Source organism: Meles meles, chromosome X, assembly GCF_922984935.1.
Source record: "Meles meles chromosome X, mMelMel3.1 paternal haplotype, whole genome shotgun sequence".
In the NCBI taxonomy this organism is placed as follows: Eukaryota; Metazoa; Chordata; class Mammalia; order Carnivora; family Mustelidae; genus Meles; species Meles meles.
Genome location: NC_060087.1, coordinates 48,867,772 through 48,889,539, shown reverse-complemented (window position 1 = coordinate 48,889,539; position 21,768 = coordinate 48,867,772). Strand labels below are relative to the sequence as shown.

At 35.9% G+C, this 21,768-nt stretch overlaps 1 protein-coding gene across 7 annotated transcripts in view; it reads right to left on the bottom strand.

The window, feature by feature from the left end:
* Positions 1-544: 544 nt before the first annotated feature.
* RRAGB (Ras related GTP binding B) overlaps positions 545-21,768 on the bottom strand; it is a 35,765-nt gene continuing 14,541 nt past the window's right edge. For 5 of the 7 annotated variants that reach the window (XM_045995969.1, XM_045995967.1, XM_045995966.1 and 2 more), the window contains 5 exons: positions 13,029-13,124; positions 10,569-10,691; positions 3,460-3,551; positions 2,292-2,407; positions 545-1,063 (listed from right to left, as the gene is read on the bottom strand). In XM_045995969.1, the coding sequence (XP_045851925.1) occupies positions 966-1,063; positions 2,292-2,407; positions 3,460-3,551; positions 10,569-10,691; positions 13,029-13,124 (525 nt within the window). In that variant the 3' untranslated portion in view covers positions 545-965. The remainder of the gene's footprint in view (positions 1,064-2,291; positions 2,408-3,459; positions 3,552-10,568; positions 10,692-13,028; positions 13,125-21,768) is intronic. The other 2 variants (XM_045995964.1, XM_045995970.1) reach the window with 2 other exon arrangements.

Sequence of the window (21,768 nt, the reverse complement as noted above, 5' to 3'; positions counted from 1 at the left end):
CACCATCTTCCGTGCTTCTCCTAAAACAGAACTTCTTGAAAAATATTTTACTACTACTTGACTAGCATAATGAAGGCATGTCCCATTAGGTGTAATGAAATATATAAAATTAACCATTTCTGGACTACAGAGAAGGAAGTCTTACATCTCATGAATCCTCTTTTTCCTCAACTTTGTATTCATTCCTTCTCCAGCTGCATCCTGGAAGAGACTTTTCAACACATCTCAGGTGTACATTACTGCCAAAGCTTCCCCAAATGCCACCAGTCAGCCCATACAATCTAGGTTAATTTTCTTTCAAAATTCCTTTCATATAATTCCCTTCCTCAAAAGCCTATAATGGTTTCCTATTTCTTATCACATTATATCTAAAACTCTTCTACCTAACTTTAAGGCTATAATCTACCTCCATCCTTCCTATCCTACTTTATTCTGTAATATTTCCCAACCAGCAGATCCCCTCCCACTAGGATAACTGTGATATTCATTTGCTCCTTCTTAGGGAAATTTGAAGAAACAAGGAAAAGAAAAACAGACACTGAAATCCCTAACCACAATGTTTATTTATAGTTGAAGTTAAGTAATATTTTTAATGCATGCTGAGAAAACAGTAATATTCCAAACTTACAGATTATTATCAGATAAGGAAAACAAGATGACGTTGGGAAAGGTTTTGGCATACACAACTATTAGAACCAGTTTATCAGAACACACACTATTAGAATCTTGTTATCAGAACACTTACATATCACATAATTTTATGTCACATCAAGTCCATGAACAGCTCATCTTCTAACTTCTTACTGGCTATTTTAGTAAACAGCATTCAAGGTTAAACATTAAGACTAGAGAGTAAGAAAGAAATACAGAAGTGGTAAGCATCACAGTTCAGAGCCTACATATATGAATACCTTAAGATTAAGAAACAGTATTTCTAAATTTTTTGAAACAACATTTGGCAATGTTTAGCGCATGAGAAGACACTGCTTTGGTCCATCCACCCTTTCCAGCTTTTCAAAGTGTTTTCTGGCATTGCGGATGTTGATCAGAGTAGCTGCAGAAGCTGAGGGTAGGGATGGAGGAGATAGCCAACAGAATAAGTACAGGTGGCCAAAGCAATGTCTGACTAATAAAAACAAATAAAAAGAGAGCCAAATCTTTCAATGTATGAGAACATACAGGAATATGTAGTCTCAAGTTAACCATGTTAATTTTTCTGAATAAGTAGATGATTTGTTTATATACTAAATACTACATTTCCAAAATGAAATTTCAAAATCTTTTGGTTTGGTTTACTTTTAGAATAAAACCCATTATCTTATGTTGTATTTTAATATTAACCTAAAGTAGGAAAAGCAAGTGAATCAGAGATAATTTAAACTTCTGAGAAAATCCTAGAAGTACTCAACTAATGAATAATTGGACATTATATCAATAACTAATGATATACCTTGGCTAATTGAACTTAAATTTAAAATAAAGAAATACTGCTAGAGCCTTTATTTCAGTGGTTATGATGGATATGCCTACTGTGGCATGGAAGTACCAAATACCTCCCTTTATGCCAATAACACAGATATGGGACTATCGTACTTAAGAATATACAATGACAAGATCGTTCAATATTTAGTAGTTCAGAACTTAGATTGATCTAAGATCTAAGATTAGATCTTTTAAAAAATGTTTACTATATGAAGCATAAATAATACATTTGGATTCTCTTTTCTTTAAAATCCCTTGATTTAGTTATTAGATTTTTGAAATACCATGAAGAAAAAACAAAATACCCTAGAGTCTAAATTATTTTTAAGCTACAAAATGTAAGTCTATGAAACAAAAAACTATTTACCACTAATACTAAAATAACTTTTTCATTGTGGTAAATATACATAACAAAAAAGTACCATTTTAACCATTTCAGGATATACAGGTCAGTGGCATTAAGTATATTCATACTGCTTTGCAACCATCCCCACTACAAAATGTTTTTTAAATTATCTAATAAAGTACTACCTCTAGGTCAATTAGTTTAAAGAATGTGGCTTTAAGAGTACCTGGGTGGCTCAGTGGGTGAAGCCTCTGCCTTTGGTGCAGGTCATGATCTCAGGGTCCTGGGATCGAGGACTGCATCGGGCTCTCTGCTCAGCGGGGGCCTACTCCCACCCCCCGCCTGCCTCTCTGCCTATTTCTGATCTCTCTCTCTGTGTCTCTCTGTCAAATAAATAAATAAAATCTTAAAAAAAAGAATGTGGCTTTAAGCCTATGTTTATGTCATTTATGTTTAAACTTACGAATGGATGGATCAGACATCACGACCATCACATAAGTGTTGGATGTAAAGATGTCTATGAAAGCAGCAAAGTTAGAGTTCCTGACTTCCATGCTCTGAAAAGAAGCAGCTAGTTTGCTATAGGAAAAATGAGAAAAAGAGGTAAACAATATAAAATAATATCAATATAAAACACTTTTACCTTTTATGTTAAAAATTTCATAGCATTATACCTCGTTTTCCCACTTCATTAAGGTAGTTAATCACGAACCCCACTTTGTTTTCCAAGGAAACTCTAATGGTGAATTTAGTATGCTCTGGAAAGTAACTTAGACATAAAGTGGATTAGGACTTGATATTGACTGTAAAATGGGCTTAGACCCAGATCCATGTTAAAATATCATGTCACAAAAGATTTCTCTAATACTTAAGAAGCTTAAGTTGAAACTTTCCTATCACTGTGATTAATAACTATATTTTTGAATGTTAGTTATATTGCAATTCAAGAAATGCTCCCATTTCTTCAAAAACAAATAAGGTAATTGTATGTCACTTGCTATTTCTTCTTAAAAATGTAGGCATAAACACACCAGTAAGTCTCAGAGAGTGCTAAGGCATAAAAAGAGTAAACTTACACCTGTACTTAAACCTGTTCTTTTTCTGGGCATCAAAGTTTTACCAGGATAAGAAATTTGCTGATTAAATCTTTACTAAATTATACTGTTCCATCATTCTTTCTTGCAATATTCACAATGCTACGATTCAAACTGTATTTTATCAAAGGTGAGACAACATGATCAGGCATTTCTAGAATCTATTCTATACTATTCTTGAATCATTACCTATTTTAATTACTATAGTTTTATAGTAAATCTTATTATTTGGTAGGACACTTTCTTCTTTTTCAAAACTTCTTGGACATTTTCTGTTTATTACTTCCTAAATACGATCAAGTATCTCAGAAGGGTATTCTGCTTATTCTTCAATGCTTCTTCTCTATCAGTTGAGTTTGCATTAAAGGACAATGACTTTTACCTCAGTGAACTGCAGGCTCCCTTAGAGGTTAGCTTTCTTTTCGATTAAATGAACTTTTCTGAATACAGAAGTGCAGTCTAGGATAGTTATTTGAACCTCTCCAAAATGACAATAATTTCTTTTTAAACATAAATAAATCACACAAGATAGCTTACCTACAGCTCAGCTTAAACTGCTTAATAATGTTGCTGATTTTCTCAAATCTGTGGGCATCACGCTGTTCTTTACACTGATAGTGAGAAATCACCTATGAAAAAGAGCAATGCCTTTAAATATGCAATGTAGTCATATCACCCTCTGCTACTTACTCCTCGAGGCAGACCTCTGCCAGTCTCCTGGTCATCCTGATTTTCAAGGTAGACTTGGCACCTGGCCTACTGTCTCTTCTTTCCCATATTATGCCAATGTTCTGTACAATTTAAACATCCCTATAGATAACCCAAACAGTAGTGTTTCATTATAATTTTATCAGAGAATTAAAGTATTATTTTGGTTCAGTGCTGTTCTTCCTCACTTACTTTTAATCATTAAATATTACCTAATGTATTAATTTTAATGAAAGCTGTAACTTATAGTGGCTTTTGGTATTACATTTAAAAATCTAAAGTATGCAGTGAAGAAAGCCCCCATCTGTCCCGACCTCTTTCTTATCAGCACCCTCTCCATGCTCCTGAGTGTCCCATGGGCCTGAAGTATTTACTTTGAAACAGAGTGTTCAAAGCAGGACCATAAAGCATAAGCAAGATTTTTTCCATAGCTGCCTGGATAGGCAGCTAGTAATAATGGAATAAAACAGTGGTTCTATTTTGCTGGTTTTCAGAATTGAGGGCATGATTAAAAGGAATAGCCAGGGGTATTAATATTGCACTGCTACAGGTCTAATTCTTGGATGGACATAGACAAGAGTGAAAACATTTGCCAAGAATGTTTTCATTAATTAAGAAGGTTGGAGGTTCACTCATATGTGGAACATAAGCAATACCACAGGGAAAGGGAGGGAAATCTGAAGGGAGAGAAATCAGAGAGGAAGACAAACCAGGAGAGACAAAATAACTGGGAAACAAACTGAGAGTTTCAGAAGGGAGGAGGGTCAGAGGGATGGGGTAACAGGGTGATGGATATTAAGGAGGGCAAGTGTTGTGATGAGCACTGGGTGTTATATGCAAATAATGAATCACTGAACAGTACATCAAAAACTAATGATAGACTATACAGTGGCTAACTCTATATCTATATTTATATCAATCTATCTATCTATATATACAGATGTATATAAATGAATGAATGTCAGAGGTTCAAAGATGATCAGATACTGTTGTAGTTCCAACCACAAATGATGCTGATTGACGATGCAGCGGCATTATAACCAAGACCTGTGAGGTAGCTTCTAGGAAACCAGTCTTTGGGTTCCAAAGGGAACCTTTGGGTTCCAGAGGTTACAAAGCTGCAATTTAAAGGAAATGATGAAAGGGAACCACCTTTCCAGGAGCCTGTGGCTTAATCTGATTCAACACTGGAAACCTCACCCAGCCTGAACATGGACAGGATTGACAGTGAAAGGTCTTTCCCAGTTCTGTGCATGGTGGTGCATGGCTGTTCTTACTCAGTGGAGTAATTTGCGTAGTTAATTCCTATAATGAACAAGACTCTGACATGTTAACTAGTTACATGACTCACAAGCTAGGAGCACCCAAAAACATGAACCAGTTAATAACAAACATAAAGGAACTAATCAATAATACTACAATAAGAGTAGGGGACTTTACATTACAGTTGCATCAATGCAATCATCCAAACAGAAAATCAACAAGGAAAAAATGACTTTCAAAGACATAATGGAACCGATGGATTTAATAGATATATTCAGAACATTTCATCCCAAAACAGAATACACATTCTTCTCAAGTACACACAGAACAATCTCTAGAAAAGATCACATATTAGCCCACAAAATAAACCTCAATAAATCAAGATTACTGAAGTCACACCATGTGTATTTTCCGACCAAAATGCTATGAAATCAGAAGTCAACCACACACAAAAAAATGGGAAAGACGACAAATACATGGAGGTTAAATAACACACTACTAAACAATAAATGGTTCAACCAAGAAATTAAAGAAGGAATTAAAAAAGTACATGGAAACAAATGAGAATGAAAACACAATGGTCCAAAACCTCTGGGATGCAGCAAAACCAGTTCTAAGAGGGAAGTTTATAGCATTACAAGACTACCTCAACAAGATCAATCTCAAATAATCAAGCTAACCACATACATAAAGGAGGTAGAAAAAGAACAATGAACAAAACCTAAACCAGCAGAAGGAAAGAAATAATAAAAATTAGAGCAGAAATAAATGATAAAGAAATTTAAAAAACAATAGAGCAGATCAATGAAATCAGGGGCTGTTCTTTGAAAAAGTTAATAAAATTGATAAACCTCGGGGCGCCTGGGTGGCTCAGTGGTTTAGGCCACTGCCTTCGGCTCAGGTCATGATCTCAGGGGCCTGGGATCGAGTCCCGCATCGGGCTCCCTGCTCCACAGGGAGCCTGCTTCCCTCTCACTCTCTCTCTGCCTGCCTCTCTGCCTACCTCTCTGCCTAGTTGTGATCTCTCTCTGTCAGATACATAAATAAAATCTTAAAAAAAAAAATTGATAAACCTCTAAGCTGGACTTATCAAGAAAAACAGAGAAAGGACCAAAATAAATAAAATCATAAATGAGAGAGGGGAAATAACCACCAACCCTACTAACATCATAAGAGAGTATTATTTAAAACTATATGCCAAAAAAATGGACAACCTAGAAGAAATGGATAAATTCCTAGGAACACATAAACTACCAACACTGAAACAGGAAGAAATAGAAACCTTGAACAGACTGATGACCAGCAAAGAAATTGAATCAGAAATAAAAAATCTCCCAATAACAAAAGCTTAGGGCCAGGTGGCTTCACAGGTGAATTCCACTAAACACTTAAAGAAGAGTTAATGCCTATTCTCACAGTATTCCAAAAAGTAGAAAAGGAAGGAAAACTTACAAATTCATTCTAGGAGGCCAGTATTACCCGGATACCAAAACCATATAGAGACACCAAAAAAAAAAAAAAAAGAGAGAGAACTACAGGTCAATATCCCTGATAAACATAGATGTAAAAACTACCAATAAAATACAGGCAAACAAAACTCAAAAATACATTAAAAAAATCATTCGCCTGATCAAATGGGATTTATTCCTGGGTTACAAAAGTAGTTCAATATTTGCAAATCAGTCAACATGACACATCACATCAGTAAGAGAAAGGTTAAGAACTGTATGATCATTTCAATAGATGCAGACAAAGCATCTGAAAAAGTACAACATCCATTCATTATAAAAATCCTCAACAAAAAAGGTTTACAGAGAACATACCTCAAAATAATAAAAGGCCATATATGAAATACAAACAGTTAACATCATCATTAATACAGAAAAACTGAGAGCTTTCCCCCTAAAGTCAGGAATAAGACAAGGATATCCACTCACACCAGTTTTATTCAACATAGCAATGGAAGTCCTAACATAGCAATCATACAGCAAAAAGAAAAAAAAAGAAGTATTCAAATTGGTAAGGAAGACGTAAACAATTGATTACTGGCAGGGCACATGATAGTATATATAGAAAACCTGAAAGACTGCATCAAAAAACTGCTAGAACTGATGAATTCATTAGTCGCAGGATACAAAATCAATATACAGAATTCTCTTGCCCATGTATATACCAATAATGAAGCAGCAGAAAGAGAAATTACAAAAGCAACACCTACTTACAATTGGAACAAAAATACGAAGATACCTAGGTACCTAGGAATAAACCTAACCAAAGAGGTGAAAGACCTGTACTCTGAAAATAATGAAACACTGATAAAAGAAATTGAAAAGGACACAAAGAAATGGAAAAACACTGCATGTTCATGGACTGGAAAAAAATATTGTTAAAATGTTCATAATACCCAGAGCAATCTACATATTTAATGAAACCTCTATCAATATACCAATAGACTTTTTCAAAGAACTACAAGAAACAATTTTAATATTTGCATGGAACCATAAAAGATGCCGAATTGACAAAGCAGTCTTGAAAAAGAAAAGCAATGCCAGAGGTATGACAATTTTGGACTTCAAGTTATATAATAAACCTGCAGTGATCAAAACAGTATGGTAATGGCACAAAAACAGAGAGCAATAGAACAGAATAGAAAATCCAGGACTACATCTACAATTACATGGTCAGTTAATCTTTGACAAAGGAGGAAAAAACATAATGGGAAAAAGAGAGTCTCTTCAACAAATGATGTTGGGGAAAACTGTACAGCAACATGTAAAAGAATGACACTGAACCACTTTTGTACACCATACACAAAATGATGAAAGACCTATATGTGAGACCTATAACCATAAAAATCCTAGAAGAGAACACAAGCAGTAATTTCCTTGACATTGGTCACATAATCCTGTTGCTAGATATGTCTCCTGAAGCAAGGGAAACAAAAGTAAAATCAACTACTGGAACTATGTCAAAATTAAAAGCTTCTGCACAACAAAGGAAACAATCAACAAAACTAAAAAGCAACCTATGGAATTGGAGAAGATATCTGCAAATGACATATCTGATAAAGGATTAATACCCCCAAAATATAAAGAACTTATATAACTCAACACCCAAAAAAATGAATAATGCACTTAAGAAATGGGGCAGAAGACATGAACAAACATTTCTCCAAAGACACAGAGATGGGCAACAGACACATGAAAAGATGCTCGACATCATTCAGCATCAGGAAAATACAAGTCAAAACTACAATGAGAGATCACCTTGCACTTGCTAAAATGCATAAAATGAACAATACAAGAAAGAACAGGTGTTGGTGAGAATGTAGAGAAAAAAGAAGTTTCTTGAACTGTTGGTGGGAATGCAAACTGGTGCAGCCACTTTGGAAAACGGTATGGAGGTTCCTCAAAGAGTTAAAAATAGAACTACCTTACGATCCAGGAATCGCACTTGTGGGTACTCATCCAAATAATACAAGAACACTAATTTAAAGGGATATACACACCCACCCCTAAATTTATAGCAGTGGTATTTATAATAGCTAAGATATAGAAGCAGCCCCAGTGTTCATCAACTGATGAATGGATAATAAGATGTCACACACACATACACAATGGAATATTACTCAGTCATAAAAAGAATGAAATCTTGCCATTTGCAATGACGTGGACAGAGTTGGAGAGTACCATGCTGAGTGAAATAAGTCAGTCAGAGAAAGACAAATATGATTTTACTCATATGTGGAATTTAAGAAACAAAACACACAAGCAAAGGGAAAAAAACAGGAAAGAATGACAAATCAAGAAACATACTTTCAATCATAGAGAACAAATTTATGGTTACAAGAGGGCAGACAATGGGGGGATGGATTCAACAGATTATGGCAATTAAGGAGTGCAATTCGTGGTGATGAGCACAGTGTGATATATGGAATTGTTGAATCACTGTATTTTATACTTGAAACTAATATAACATGTATATTAACTGGAATTAAAATAAACATTTAAAAAATTTTAAGTAAAATAAGCATAAAAAACAATAAAAGTTTTAATTAAAGGTTTCCCACCACAAGGGATTTACTATTTATACATGAATTATTCATTATGGACACCCATGTTAGCTAAAAATACTTCCTCTAATGCTTTCAGATTTTAACAAAACCATGCATTTCCTACAGGCTGAATACTCAGATATAAAGTTTCTAGTAGGAAACAAAAGTGAGTTGCTCACCAAAAGAAAACTCACAGGGCAATTTACTGAAACCATGTGAAACTTTCAAAAGGTAATTCCTAGACCAATGGTGGAACAGGTTCCCCTTGCTTGACTTCAAACCCCTCAGTGAAAATGATCCATCACAAATAATCTTGGTCTTCAAGAGAAACCAAAGCCACCTGTTACTGTTACTGAGGAATAGGGAGCTTATACTAAGTTAACCTCTATGATCACATGTAATGGATAAGGCAAAAGAATCCTGCTGAAAGGAGGATTCTGCCATGTTGTGTACACCAAGATGATCAGAATAACTCACTTGTTTGTTGCTTTTTACATTATCAGCAAAGAAGACACAGGGTAGTATAATTGCAAGCAAGTGACCCCACCAATGGGCTCAAGCAGAAAGACACTCTAGTTAGGACTCCTTGCCACAGCTGTACCACTTAGAAGGAAGTATGACTCACAATCATGGCAACAGTTACAAATAATGTTTCCACAAAGGAAGGAGTAAAAATTACAGTCTGCATTCTCTGCCCTCTACTGTAATAACAGCAGAAGGAACCAGCATTTAATAGTTTACTGACTATATGTTAAGTTTTGCATTAGGGCTTAACTTTACAATGTCCCATTTTAATCCTTACAATAAACTTACAGATATGTTATCTCCATTCTATAGAAGGGGAACCAAGCTTGAAATTTAGAAATGTGTTTTAGAATCACCAATCAGTTAATCAATCAATCAATCAATAAAATTCACCAGGCACTGATAGAGTTTAGAAGCATATTATTTACTGTGAGCTGCTCTTAGAGTTATATTTATTAAACTGATCAGCAATTACTTATGCAGTGCTTTGTGACATCTCAAATTAGTTTGTTATTATTCTTTAAAATTTTACTTATAAACACAATACTGCATCCCCCTCAGGGCCATGTACACAGTAGGCTCTACAGTTAAGCTGAATTTATGTAAGAAAAATAAAAATACCAAGGTGCCTCTTTCCCCTTCCACCTCTCCATCTGAATTCTTAGTTATGTCACTGAGATGACCATTACATTTCTTCCAAGTCTTCATATCAGTTTTTTGAGAAAGGAGTGGGATAAGAATTTTATCAAAAGGAAAATACCCCTCATTTCACAATAAAAGTCAATAGGAAATTAGGAATTCTTTAACACAAAGAAGTATTACAGAAATAATCTAAAGTCTATAGTAAGGCCTGCTTGTAAAAATCTAACTTTTACTAACTACTGAAGAGCTATACACCAAAGGTCTTCTTTCAGGTCACCTGCTAACAATACTACTTTATAAATCAGGTATACATGCTGGTAAGGTATACATATACATGCTGATGTAAAGACAAGAGGAGAAAAGGTTTTTCCTGAAAATAGCAATGTGTTATTCTCTGTTGCTTGACAGAAGAAAGTTAAGTGTGAAGTATATCTGTAGAACAGAAATTTCTCACCAGAAAAGTAGCTCTTTCAAACAAAAGCACTTCATCAGCCTCAATAATTTCAGCAAAATTCCGTAGGTTCATTTCCAGCTGCTGAACATTGGGAATCAGCTGATAAACAATGCTGGACCAAGCCTAACAGAACAGAAGTACAGTGTAATATTACTAACAGGTACTCAGTCCTGTACCTCTGCAAATGAGTAAGTACACTACAACATACGGACAGCAAAATATGGTAATATTTGAGTCCCAAACAAACATTAGTAACAAATATGATATAACACAAATAAAATGAGAAGATGAAGCTACTATTTGATTTTTATCCTCCAGCTGGAATTTTTTAAAGTTTCAAACATTTGTAAAATGCTAGAAAACTTCTTTCCATTGATAATTTTCAAAAAATATTAATTTAGTTCCACATTTGCCTTAGGAATCATCGAAAACTCTGATTTACTGGGCCAAATAAAAAGTTTCTAATCCAGCCATTCAACAAAATATTTAAGTCCAATAACGCAGACTGCTCTAAAGATCAGAACTAATAATGTTATATTTAACATAAATCTAAGAATCACTTTTGTAAAAATATCAGAGTCACATAGAAAAATGGCCCCTCCCCTTAATGGGATAACATACAAAAGAAATTATAAGAGAAATTAGTAGCATTATCATTTCAAAAGGCTTATTGTCAGCTATATAAGTTATTGATCCAATTGAATTAAAAATGGTCCACTTGTGTGCTTCCCAAAAGTAGACTTCATCCAGAGAAGTAAGACTAACGTAAGGAGTTGGAATTAACCATACCCTCCCTCTATTCTCTTAAGGCTCTTTTATTTGCATTTCCATTGTAGTAATTCCTTCCAATTTGTCTAGTAAGCTGTATAATGTTCTTTTCTCCCCTACTAGAAGGCAGGAACCTGGTCTTAGTTATTTGTGTGTCCAAAAACATCAAGCAGATATGCAATGAGTGCTTGTAGTCTAAAACAATATAAAAATTTAAGTCAGCTCTATGCAACATTGATGTAGAAGATAGTAGTGCTATGTCTCTGTTCCAATTAGTTTTATTACTTAAGCATGGGGGTTCAGGTTTCAAGTTCCCAGGTCGGTGTTAATGTCACTGCTGAATTTACCTTGGAGAAGGCACCAAAGCTAACCACAGCAGAGACATTGTCACTCACAGCAGTATTGTGATTAGCCAATTGTCTTTGGTCGTGTTATGTATTGCCATCCTTCACACCGCAGTTGGTTCTTATCAGTGCGTCATGTCCATCCTTATTCACGGTTACCTGTTCTATGGGAATAAGGCTTTGAGAGAAATTCGGCCCAAATTAATCTAGAGCAGTATTTCCTAGACAGCTATCTCAAAATGATCTGTTATTAGAGTGAGGCTGGGTCAACATAATAGTGGGAAAAAAAGAATTAGTTGAAAAAATAAATCAATGGCTATTTTTTTTTAAGATTTTATTTATTTATTTGACAGAGAGAGATCACAAGTAGATAGAGAGGCAGGCAGAGAGAGAGAGAGAGGGAAGCAGGCTCCCTGCTGAGCAGAGAGCCCGACGCGGGACTCGATCCCAGGACCCCGAGATCATGACCTGAGCCGAAGGCAGCGGCTTAACCCACCGAGCCACCCAGGTGCCCCTCAATGGCTATTTTTAAGGTCCATTGATTTTTCTCCTTGGAAAATCAGGTTTCTGTGCTTCTCTGGTTGTAGATACTTGTCAGATGCAGTTGATATTGAGGTTGTAGTCAGACTTCTCAATGGATACTAGTAGCAGTCTGAAGGAAAGGTCTGACCATGAAAGGACCGCAAAGAAGCCAGTCTTTCAAATCACTAGACCTCATAGGAGAGAGGAAGCAGGATAAGGGGCCTATGTGCTAATAAGGTAACTTCAATTTAGTCCATAATACAGCTACTGTTGTAACCTCTGCAACTATTGCAGGCAGTATGGTATTCATCCCAGCAATGGAAACAATCCTGGTTGAAGAATGCTAATCCCCACTTTGGCACGAAAGTTGAAGCTACCATATTCTAGGCATAAAGTATCTCATTATAAGACTCCCTTCTCCAAACTCTTCCCTAAATATTGTTATTCTAATGCCATCCAAACTGATGCAGACTAGTTTATATCCTGAAGAGGTACCTCAACATTAGATACAGCTCCAATCAGCATTGAGACCACAACAGATCACAATGGATGATGGTCAATGATACCTCTGCTGTCACAAACATCAGTATCAAATTAATCATCATAAAACTGACTAATTCAGTGACTTGGTAGGTATCACGACACAATCTTAAGATCAAAACCAAAATCTCTTTAAGTTTGATAGTTTTCAATTTATTGTAGATTTTTTTTTAATTCAACACATCTAAATGGGTATGACAGAGATTAAAATCTTTTACTTTTGACAATACCCTTTTAGCTTTTTCTCATGATCTTAAAATAAGGGAGCTCAGGGAAACATACACACCTTATAAAGAGTTTCATCCCAGATAGATGTTCGGAAACAAGAACATTCCAATGGGCGAGACAAACGCCTCAGATCTTCTTCTCGCTCTTTAAAAATCTGAATTAAAAAGTCCAAATATAGATCAGCATATAACAGGTCTTCTCTTTCACTGCAAAATCTTAGATGTAACTATTTCAGTGTATTTTAAACAGGAGCATTTCCTCTTTCCTCAGAGGAATTTTTCAAGTAATTTTTCATTACTTCATGAACTAGGATGGCAGAAATCATTTCAGGTCAGGTATAAAAGTACAACAGCTACTAGAATTTTTCAGGTCTCTGCTGCTTCTGCCGAGTACTCACTGAGAGCACTGTGTTGGGAAAAAAAATTTACCATACAGAGGAATGTTAATAAAATATATCTAATATTCCAAATCACCTAATCTGTGTCATTTTTAGGTAGTAATATTGTAAAATAAATAGTTTAACTTTTGTAGATATCTTTCTCTCACACAAATATATACATACATTCATATACATTACTTCTGAATGGACTGTTTTTATTTGGCTATATAGATATAACCCCCCCACACACAAATACAAATATCTATCTTACACTTATTTATGTACACACACCCAAATACACATTAAAGTCTATCTAATATATACAAATATGTATCTACAGATATTTTCCATGACTGGGTGGATTTGTAGTGAGCATGTGTACACACTGTGATAGCCAATTTTATCTATCAATGTGGCTAGGCCACAGTACCCAGACATCTGGCCAAATACCAGTTTAGATTTTACCGAGAAGTGTTTTTAAGTGAGATTAATATTTATGTCAGTAGATAAAGCAAAGAACATTCCCCTCCATAATGTGGGTTGGCTTTATGCAATTAGTTGAAGGTCTTAAGAGATAAAGACTGCCATCCCACAGGAAGGGGGAATTCTGCCTCCAGTCTGACTTTTGATTTGCGATACAACATTAGTCTTTCCTGGATCTCCAGTCTACTAGACTGCCCTGCAGATTTGGACTTGCCAGTCTCAATAGCTGTGTAAGTCAATTCTTTAAAAATCAACCAATCAATCGATCAATCAGCCAATCCCTCTCTTTACACACACACACACACACACACACACACACACACACACACATTCTTATTGATTCTGTTTATCTGGAGAACCCACACACATACAGAGGGAAATATCTATCTTGAAATTGAGATTTAGGGAGGCACCCTAGCCACTGTGACTTCAAGATCTGAAAGTTTGAATCTTTAATGAAATAGAGTATACTTTTATTAATTGAGTTTAGAATCCCACAAAGAACATTAATATAGTTTTGAGGATATAACATATAAGCATGTAGGAAACAATAAGCTGATTAACAAATAATGAAAAGTAATTTAAAAAATCCATAAGGACCTCATTTGTTGGAATGCTATTTTTCTATTGCAAATTGGGCCAGGGAATGAAATGATTTTTAAAGGAAACAGAACAGAAAACAAAACAACAGCAAGAATAATAATAACATAGCCCTCACAATCTCAAGACCCAACCTACATACAGAATTTTCTGCTGAATTACAACAGAATTAATACTTAGTGAGAAAAAGAGAGGGAGAAGGAAAAAAGACTACATACTCAAAAGTAATTTTCAGAGTCAAATACAGAATCCTGCCAAGTCATTTTTGAAGGCCTGTAAGCTTACTCAGAAACACCAAAACATGCCCAAACACTGAAACACTGGAGGCAATACTGCAACTAGTTATAGAAAAAAAGTATTCCTGACCACAGCTGTTACCAAAAAAATTGTTTAAATAAAGGATATCCTTAGACTCCTAGGCTCCAACCCAAAAAGGAACTGAGTTCTTCTACATCACCAAAATATTCTAAAACTGCTTTTCTTACCATTATTCTTAGAGGATCTTCTCTTTTAGCTTATAAAGAGAAAATCCTCCTATTTTATACTGTATAAACTAAAGCTGGACTATATTTGTTTCTTGATTGAAATTTATGTGTACTAATCCCCATGCTAGAAAAGAAGGCAAAGATAGCACAATTAAAAAGGACTTGGCAGGGGCGCCTGGGTGGCTCAGTGGGTTAAGTCTCTGCCTCCGGCTCAGGTCATGATCTCAGGGTCCTGGGATCGAGCCCCGCATCAGGCTCTCTGCTTGGCGGGGAGCCTGCTTCTCCCTCTCTCTCTGCCTACCTCTCTGCCTACTTGTGGTCTCTCTCTGTCAAATAAAATCTTGAGAAAAAAAAAAAAAGGACTTGGCAATTAAAAAGGACTTGGCATTGAGCTTAACACAGTGTGATTATACTTCCACTGGTGCATACATGTTTCCTAAGTCAACCCAGTGACAGCTATAATCTTTTTTCATCTCATCCCTGGTGGGTCTTCTAGCCTGGACAATAACTGCCTATTCTGAAGAACAATAAAACAGGGGACATGAAGGTATATAAAGAAGGATATAAATGGGGAATATGGTGGAATAGGAGGATACTGAGCTCATCTTGTCCCACAAACATTCACATAGAACATCAGTGCCACATCAGTGCCACCAACCCAGAAAATGACCCAAAGACTGGCAAAACAGACTTTCTACAGCTAATCATGGAGAGAACACACTGAAAAGAGTAGGAGGGGCAGAGACATGGGGAACCAAACTCTTAGACAGACTAATCACTAATGAGAGGGACACCACAAGAATAAAAAAAGGAGAGAAGTAGACCCCACACTAGGCATCCCAGACCTAGGTGCACTAGATGCACTAAGAAGATGAGTCCCCATAACATTTGGCTTGAAAACAAGCAGGGCTTAATTTTTTCAGCTTTTATAACCAGGGAACTTAACTTCATATACGTTAAAATCAGCTGGCTCAGCTCTGTGAGAGTTGGAAGGTAATAGGGAACTAAGTCTTCATCCTCAAAGAGCCAGCATATCAAACATCTCCACTGAGATACAGTATAGAAACAGCAGTGTGAAAAGTGCCTAGGGTACACATATAAGAGATTCATTTACTAATCTCAGAACACATGAAAGAGGGCAAGGGATCTTTAGGAGACTTCTTTAAGAATAAAAGAACTGGTAGGCACCATTTCTCTCTGCATCCCCAGCGTAAATAGCTGGACACTTGCAGAAAATACCACAAACACTCTCTATTTTCCTTACTAGCACTATGTACCTCACTACCACAATCTCCTGCAGATCCATCCTATCCAATCTGCTCCATGTAGCAGGAGTCCTTCCAAAGCAGCTCCCGCATGTCTCATCCTGAGAGGAGCCTTGACAGGGGCCAGCACTACTCCAAAGTTACTCCTGTCTCAGGGAAAAGGGAAGATAACAATAAACACAGCCCCAGCAGCCAAACCTTATAACTGGTAGTGAAAAGAAAGTACCCTGTCAAACAGTACCTCTGTAGCCCCTGTAGGAAACTGGCCTGACTCCTGGGCCTACACACCAACAAAAACCTCTCAGGGGACAAGGCAGGGAGAGCACCCCGCAGTTTGGTGTACTGTAGCTCCTGCAAACATGCTGAGAGCAGGCATCTGATCTGACTGCTGAAAGCATCCAATGATAAGTCCACAGCAGCCTCAGACTGACCCCTAACATCACAGGGATCAAATCCTACCAAGTGTGTGCAAAACAGGCAAAGTAGGCCATTATAACATACTGATCTAAAGGCAAACGCAACTCAAACAGAAGAGCATGGTACACACAATCCACGTAGGAGCAACTCCTGAAGCACCTCGTTCTGTTAAACAGGGGACATGTGCTACAGGCCACCAAAGTAGCTTTTCTTCATAGGGCCTTTACTTCCAACATCAGGAGATAAAAACGATGTTCCTAATACATAGAAACAAACACAGAAAACTAGATAAAATGAGAAGACAGAGGGATATGATCCAAATGAAAAAAAAAAAGGACAAAACAACAGCAAAACAGCTAAATGAAATGATGATAACCGATATGTGTGATAACTCAAAGTAATGGTCATAACGATACTCACAGGATTTCAGAAAAGAGTGGAGGATCTCAGTGTGACTCTTACCAAAAAGAAAGAAAAACAAATATGAAATGAAGAACTCAATAACCAAAATTAAAAATACACAGGAGGTGATCAACAGATTAGAGGAGGCAAAAGAATGGATCAGAAAGCTGGAGACAGAGTAGTTAATAAAAAAACAACCAAACAAAATATCAAACAAACAAAAAGAATAAAAAATAAGACTAGCTTAAGGAAACTCAGCAATATAATCAAGTGTAACAACACTTACAGGGATTCCAGAAGAGAGAAGGAGGCAGAAAATTTATTTGAAGAAATAACAGCTGAAAAATTCCCTAATCTGGAGAAAGAAACAGATATCCAGATCTTGGAGGCACAGAGAGCACCCAAAAAATACCAACCTGAGGAAGTCCACACCAAGAGACATAAAAATTAAAATGGCAGAAAGTAGTGATAAAGAGAGAATTTTAAAAACAGCATAAGAGGGGTGCCTGGGTGGCTCAGTGGGTTAAAGCCTCTGCCTTTGGCTCAGGTCATGATCTCAGGGTCCTGGGATCGAGCCCCACATCAGGCTCTCTGCTCAGTGGGGGGAGCCTGCTTCCCCTTCTCTCTCTGCCTACTTGTGATCTCTCTCTCTGTCAAATAAATAAATAAAATCTTTTAAAAAAATTAAAAAAAAATTAAAACAGCATAAGAAAGTTAGACACAAAGGAAATCCCATAAGGTTACCCACTGCATTTTCAGCAGAAACTCGGCAGACCAGAAGACAGCGGCAGGACATACTCAAAATACCCAAGGAAAAAAATCTACAACCACGAATACTTTACCCAGCAAAGCTATTATTCAGAATAGAAGGAAAGACAAAGTTTCCTAGACAAACAAAAGTTAAAGGATTTCATCACCATTAAATCAGCCTTACAATAAAAGTTAAAGGGAATTTTTTGAGGGGAAAGAAAAGGCCATAATTAGGAGAAAGAAAATTATGAAAGGAAAACATTTCATAGGTAAATAAAAACATAATGAAAGTAGTAGATTAATCATTTACAAAACCAATATGGAGGTTAAACACAAAAGGAGTAAAATCAGTTATATCTATAAAAATCAGTCTATGATTCACAAAATAAAAAGAAACAAATTATGACAACATATACATAAAACATTGTTGGAGGGGTGTAAAACTTTAGTACTTTTAGAATGTGCTCAAATTTAAGGGACCATCAACTTAATATAGACTGTTATATGCATCAGATGTTACATATGAGCTTACTGATAAACACAAATCAAACACCTGTAATAGATAACCAAATAAATGGAGAAAGGAATCCAAGCATATCATTAAAGCAAGCCATCAAACCATAAAGGAAGAGAGCAAGAGAAGAAAAAAACACACAGAAAAAGTACAAAAACTATAAAATAAATAACAAAATGACAGTAAGTACATATTTATCAATAATTACATTGAATTTAAATGGACTAAATGCTCCAATTAAAAAACACAGGGTGACTGAATGTGTAAAAACCAAGACCCATCCATACGTTGCCTACAAGAGACTCACTTCACACCTAAAGACATATGCAGGTTGAACATGAAGGGATGGAAAAACATTTACCACGCATATGGAAGCAAAAACAAAGATGGGATAGCAATGTTTATATAAGACAAAATAGACTTTAAAATAAACACTGTAATAAGAGACAATGAAGCACACTACATGATGATAAAGGGAACAATCCAACAAGAGGATAGAATAATTATAAATATGCATTCAACATGCGAGTACCTAAATACATAGAGAAACATAAACACAGGCGTAACTGGGTAGTGCAGTGGGGTGAGTTCCCAACTCTTGGTTTCAGTTTAGGTCATGACCTCAGGGTTGTAATACTGAGCCCTGTGCTCAGGCTCCACATGGAGCTTGCTTGGGATTCTCTCTCTTCCTCTCCTTCTGCAACCCCCACCAACCTACCCATGCTCTTGCTTCTCTCTTAAAAAAAAAGAAACAAAAGAAACATAAACATAAAGACAAGAATTGAGAGTAATAAAAGTAGGGGACTTTAATATCCCCACTTACATCAATGGATAGATCATCCAGACATAAAATCACCAAATAACAGTGGACATTGGACCAGATATAACTAAGATACATTCAAAACATTCCATCCCCAAACAGCAGAATACACTCTTCTAAAGTGCACATGGAACATCTTCCAGAATAGATCATGATATGCCACAAAACAAGTCTCAATAAATCAAAAAAGTGTGAAAATGTATCATGCATATTTTCTGACTTTGGTGGTACAAAACTAGAAATCAATCCCAAGAAAAAATCTGGAAAGAACCCAAATACATGGAGACTAAATAACATGGTACTAATCAATGAATGGATCAACCAAGAAATAAAAGTAAATAAAAAACTACATGAAGATAAATGAAAACACAATGATCCACAATATTTGGAATGCAGGAAAAGCTGTTTTAAGAGGGAAGATAATAGCAACAAAGGCCTATCTCAAGAAGGAAAAATCTCCAATAAACAACATACTTTACACCTATAGGAACTACAGAGGTGCAGGGTGGTTCAGTTGGTTGAGCATCCAAATCCTGGTTCCAGCTCAGATCGTGATCTCAGGGATAAGGGTCAGACTCTGTACAGAGTCTGCTTGATATTCTTTCCCCTCCTTCCTCTCCCTCTCCCACTTCTCCTTTCCCTGCTCATATTCTCATTGAAAGAAATAAAATCTAAAAAAAATTAATAAAGGAACTAGAAAAAAATGCTCAGAGGCAATTAGGAAGAAATAATAAAGATCAGAGCAGAAATAAATGAAATAGAGACTAAAAAAACAACAGTACAGGTCAATGAAACCACGAGTGAGTTCTCTGAAATGCTCAAAAATATTGGTAAACTTTTAGCCAGACTTATCTAGGAAAAAAAAGAAGACTCAAATAAAATCACCAGCGAAAGAGGAGAAATAACAACCAGAACTACAGAAATACAAAAGATTATAAGACATTATGAGAATTTATGTGCCAAAAGACTGGACAACCTAGAAGAAATGGATAAATTCCAAGAAATACATAACCTCTCAAAACTTAAACAGGAAGAAATAGAAAATATGAACAGACCAATTACTGGCAATGCAACTGACACTGTAATCAATTAAAATCTCAAAAACAACAACAATAAAAAAGTGCAGGATGAGATGCTTCACAGGTGAATTCTACCAAACATTTAAAGAAGAGTTAATATCTATTCTTCTCAAACTATAAAAAAAAATAGACGAGGAAGGAAAGCTTCCAAATTCATTCTATAAGGCCAGCATTACCCTGATACCAAAACCACATAAACTACAGAAAAGAAGACTACAGGCAAAATCACTGATGAACAGAGGTGCAAAAATCCTCAACAGAATATTAACACACTAAATCTAAAGGTACATTTAAAAAAATCATTCACTGGGATGCCTGGGTGGGCCAGTCAGTTAAGTGTCTGCCTTTGGCTTGAATCATGATCCCAGGGTCCTGGGATCGAGTCCCACACTGGGCTCCTTCCTTGGTGAGGAGCCTGCTTCTCCCTCTGCCTGTTCCCCCTACTTGTGCTCTCTCCCTGACAAATAAGATCTTAAAAAAAAATCATTCACCATGATCAAGTGGCATTTATTTCTGTGATGCAAAGGTGATTTAATATTTGCAAATCAATCAATGTGATATATCACATTAGCAAGAGAAAGAATAAAACCCATATGACCATTTCAACAGATGCAATGACAGCACCTGACAAAATGCAGTATCAATTCATGATAAAAACTCTCAACAAAGTGGGTTTAGAGGGAACACACCTCAACATAATAAAGGCCATACATGAAATAACCAAAGCTAACATTCTCAATGGTGCAAAACGGAGCTTTCCACTATGATCAGGAAGAAGACAAGGATGTCCACTCTGACCACTTTTATTCAACATAGTATTGAAAGTCTTAGCAAGAGCAATCAAATAAGAAAAAGAAATAAAAGGCATCCCTATTGGTAAGGATGAAATAAAACTTTCAATGCTGATAACATGATACTATATAGTGAAAACCCAAAAGAATCCACCAAAAACTATTAGAACTGATAAATGAATTCAGTGAAGTTGTAGGATACAAAATTAATATACAGAAACCTATTGCATTTCTATACACTAAAATGAAGTAGAAGGAGAAATTAAGAAAACAATCCCATTTATATTTGTACCAAACATAATAAAATACATAGGAATAAACTTAACCAAGGAGATGAAAGACCTGTACTCTGAAAACTCTAACACACTGAAGAAGGAAATTGAAGATGACATTAACAAATGGAAAAGATATTCCATGCTCATGGACATGCTTATGGGCTGGAAGAACAAATATTGTTGAGATGTCCATAATACCCAAAGCAATCTACAGATTTAAGCAGTCCTACCAAAACACCAACAGGATTTTTAACAAAACTAGAACAAGTAATCCTAAAATTTGTATGGAACTACAGAAAACCCTGAAAAGCCAAAGCAATCTTGAAAAAGAACAAAACTGGAGGTATCAGAATCCCAGATTTCAAGATATACTACAAAGCTGTAGTAATCAAAACAGTATGGTAATGGCACAAAAATAGACACATAGAACTATGGAACAGAATAGAATAGCACAAAAACACCAGTGCTTATATGAATAATTAATCTACCATAACAGAGGCAAGAATATACAATAGGAAAAAGTCTCTTCAACAAATGT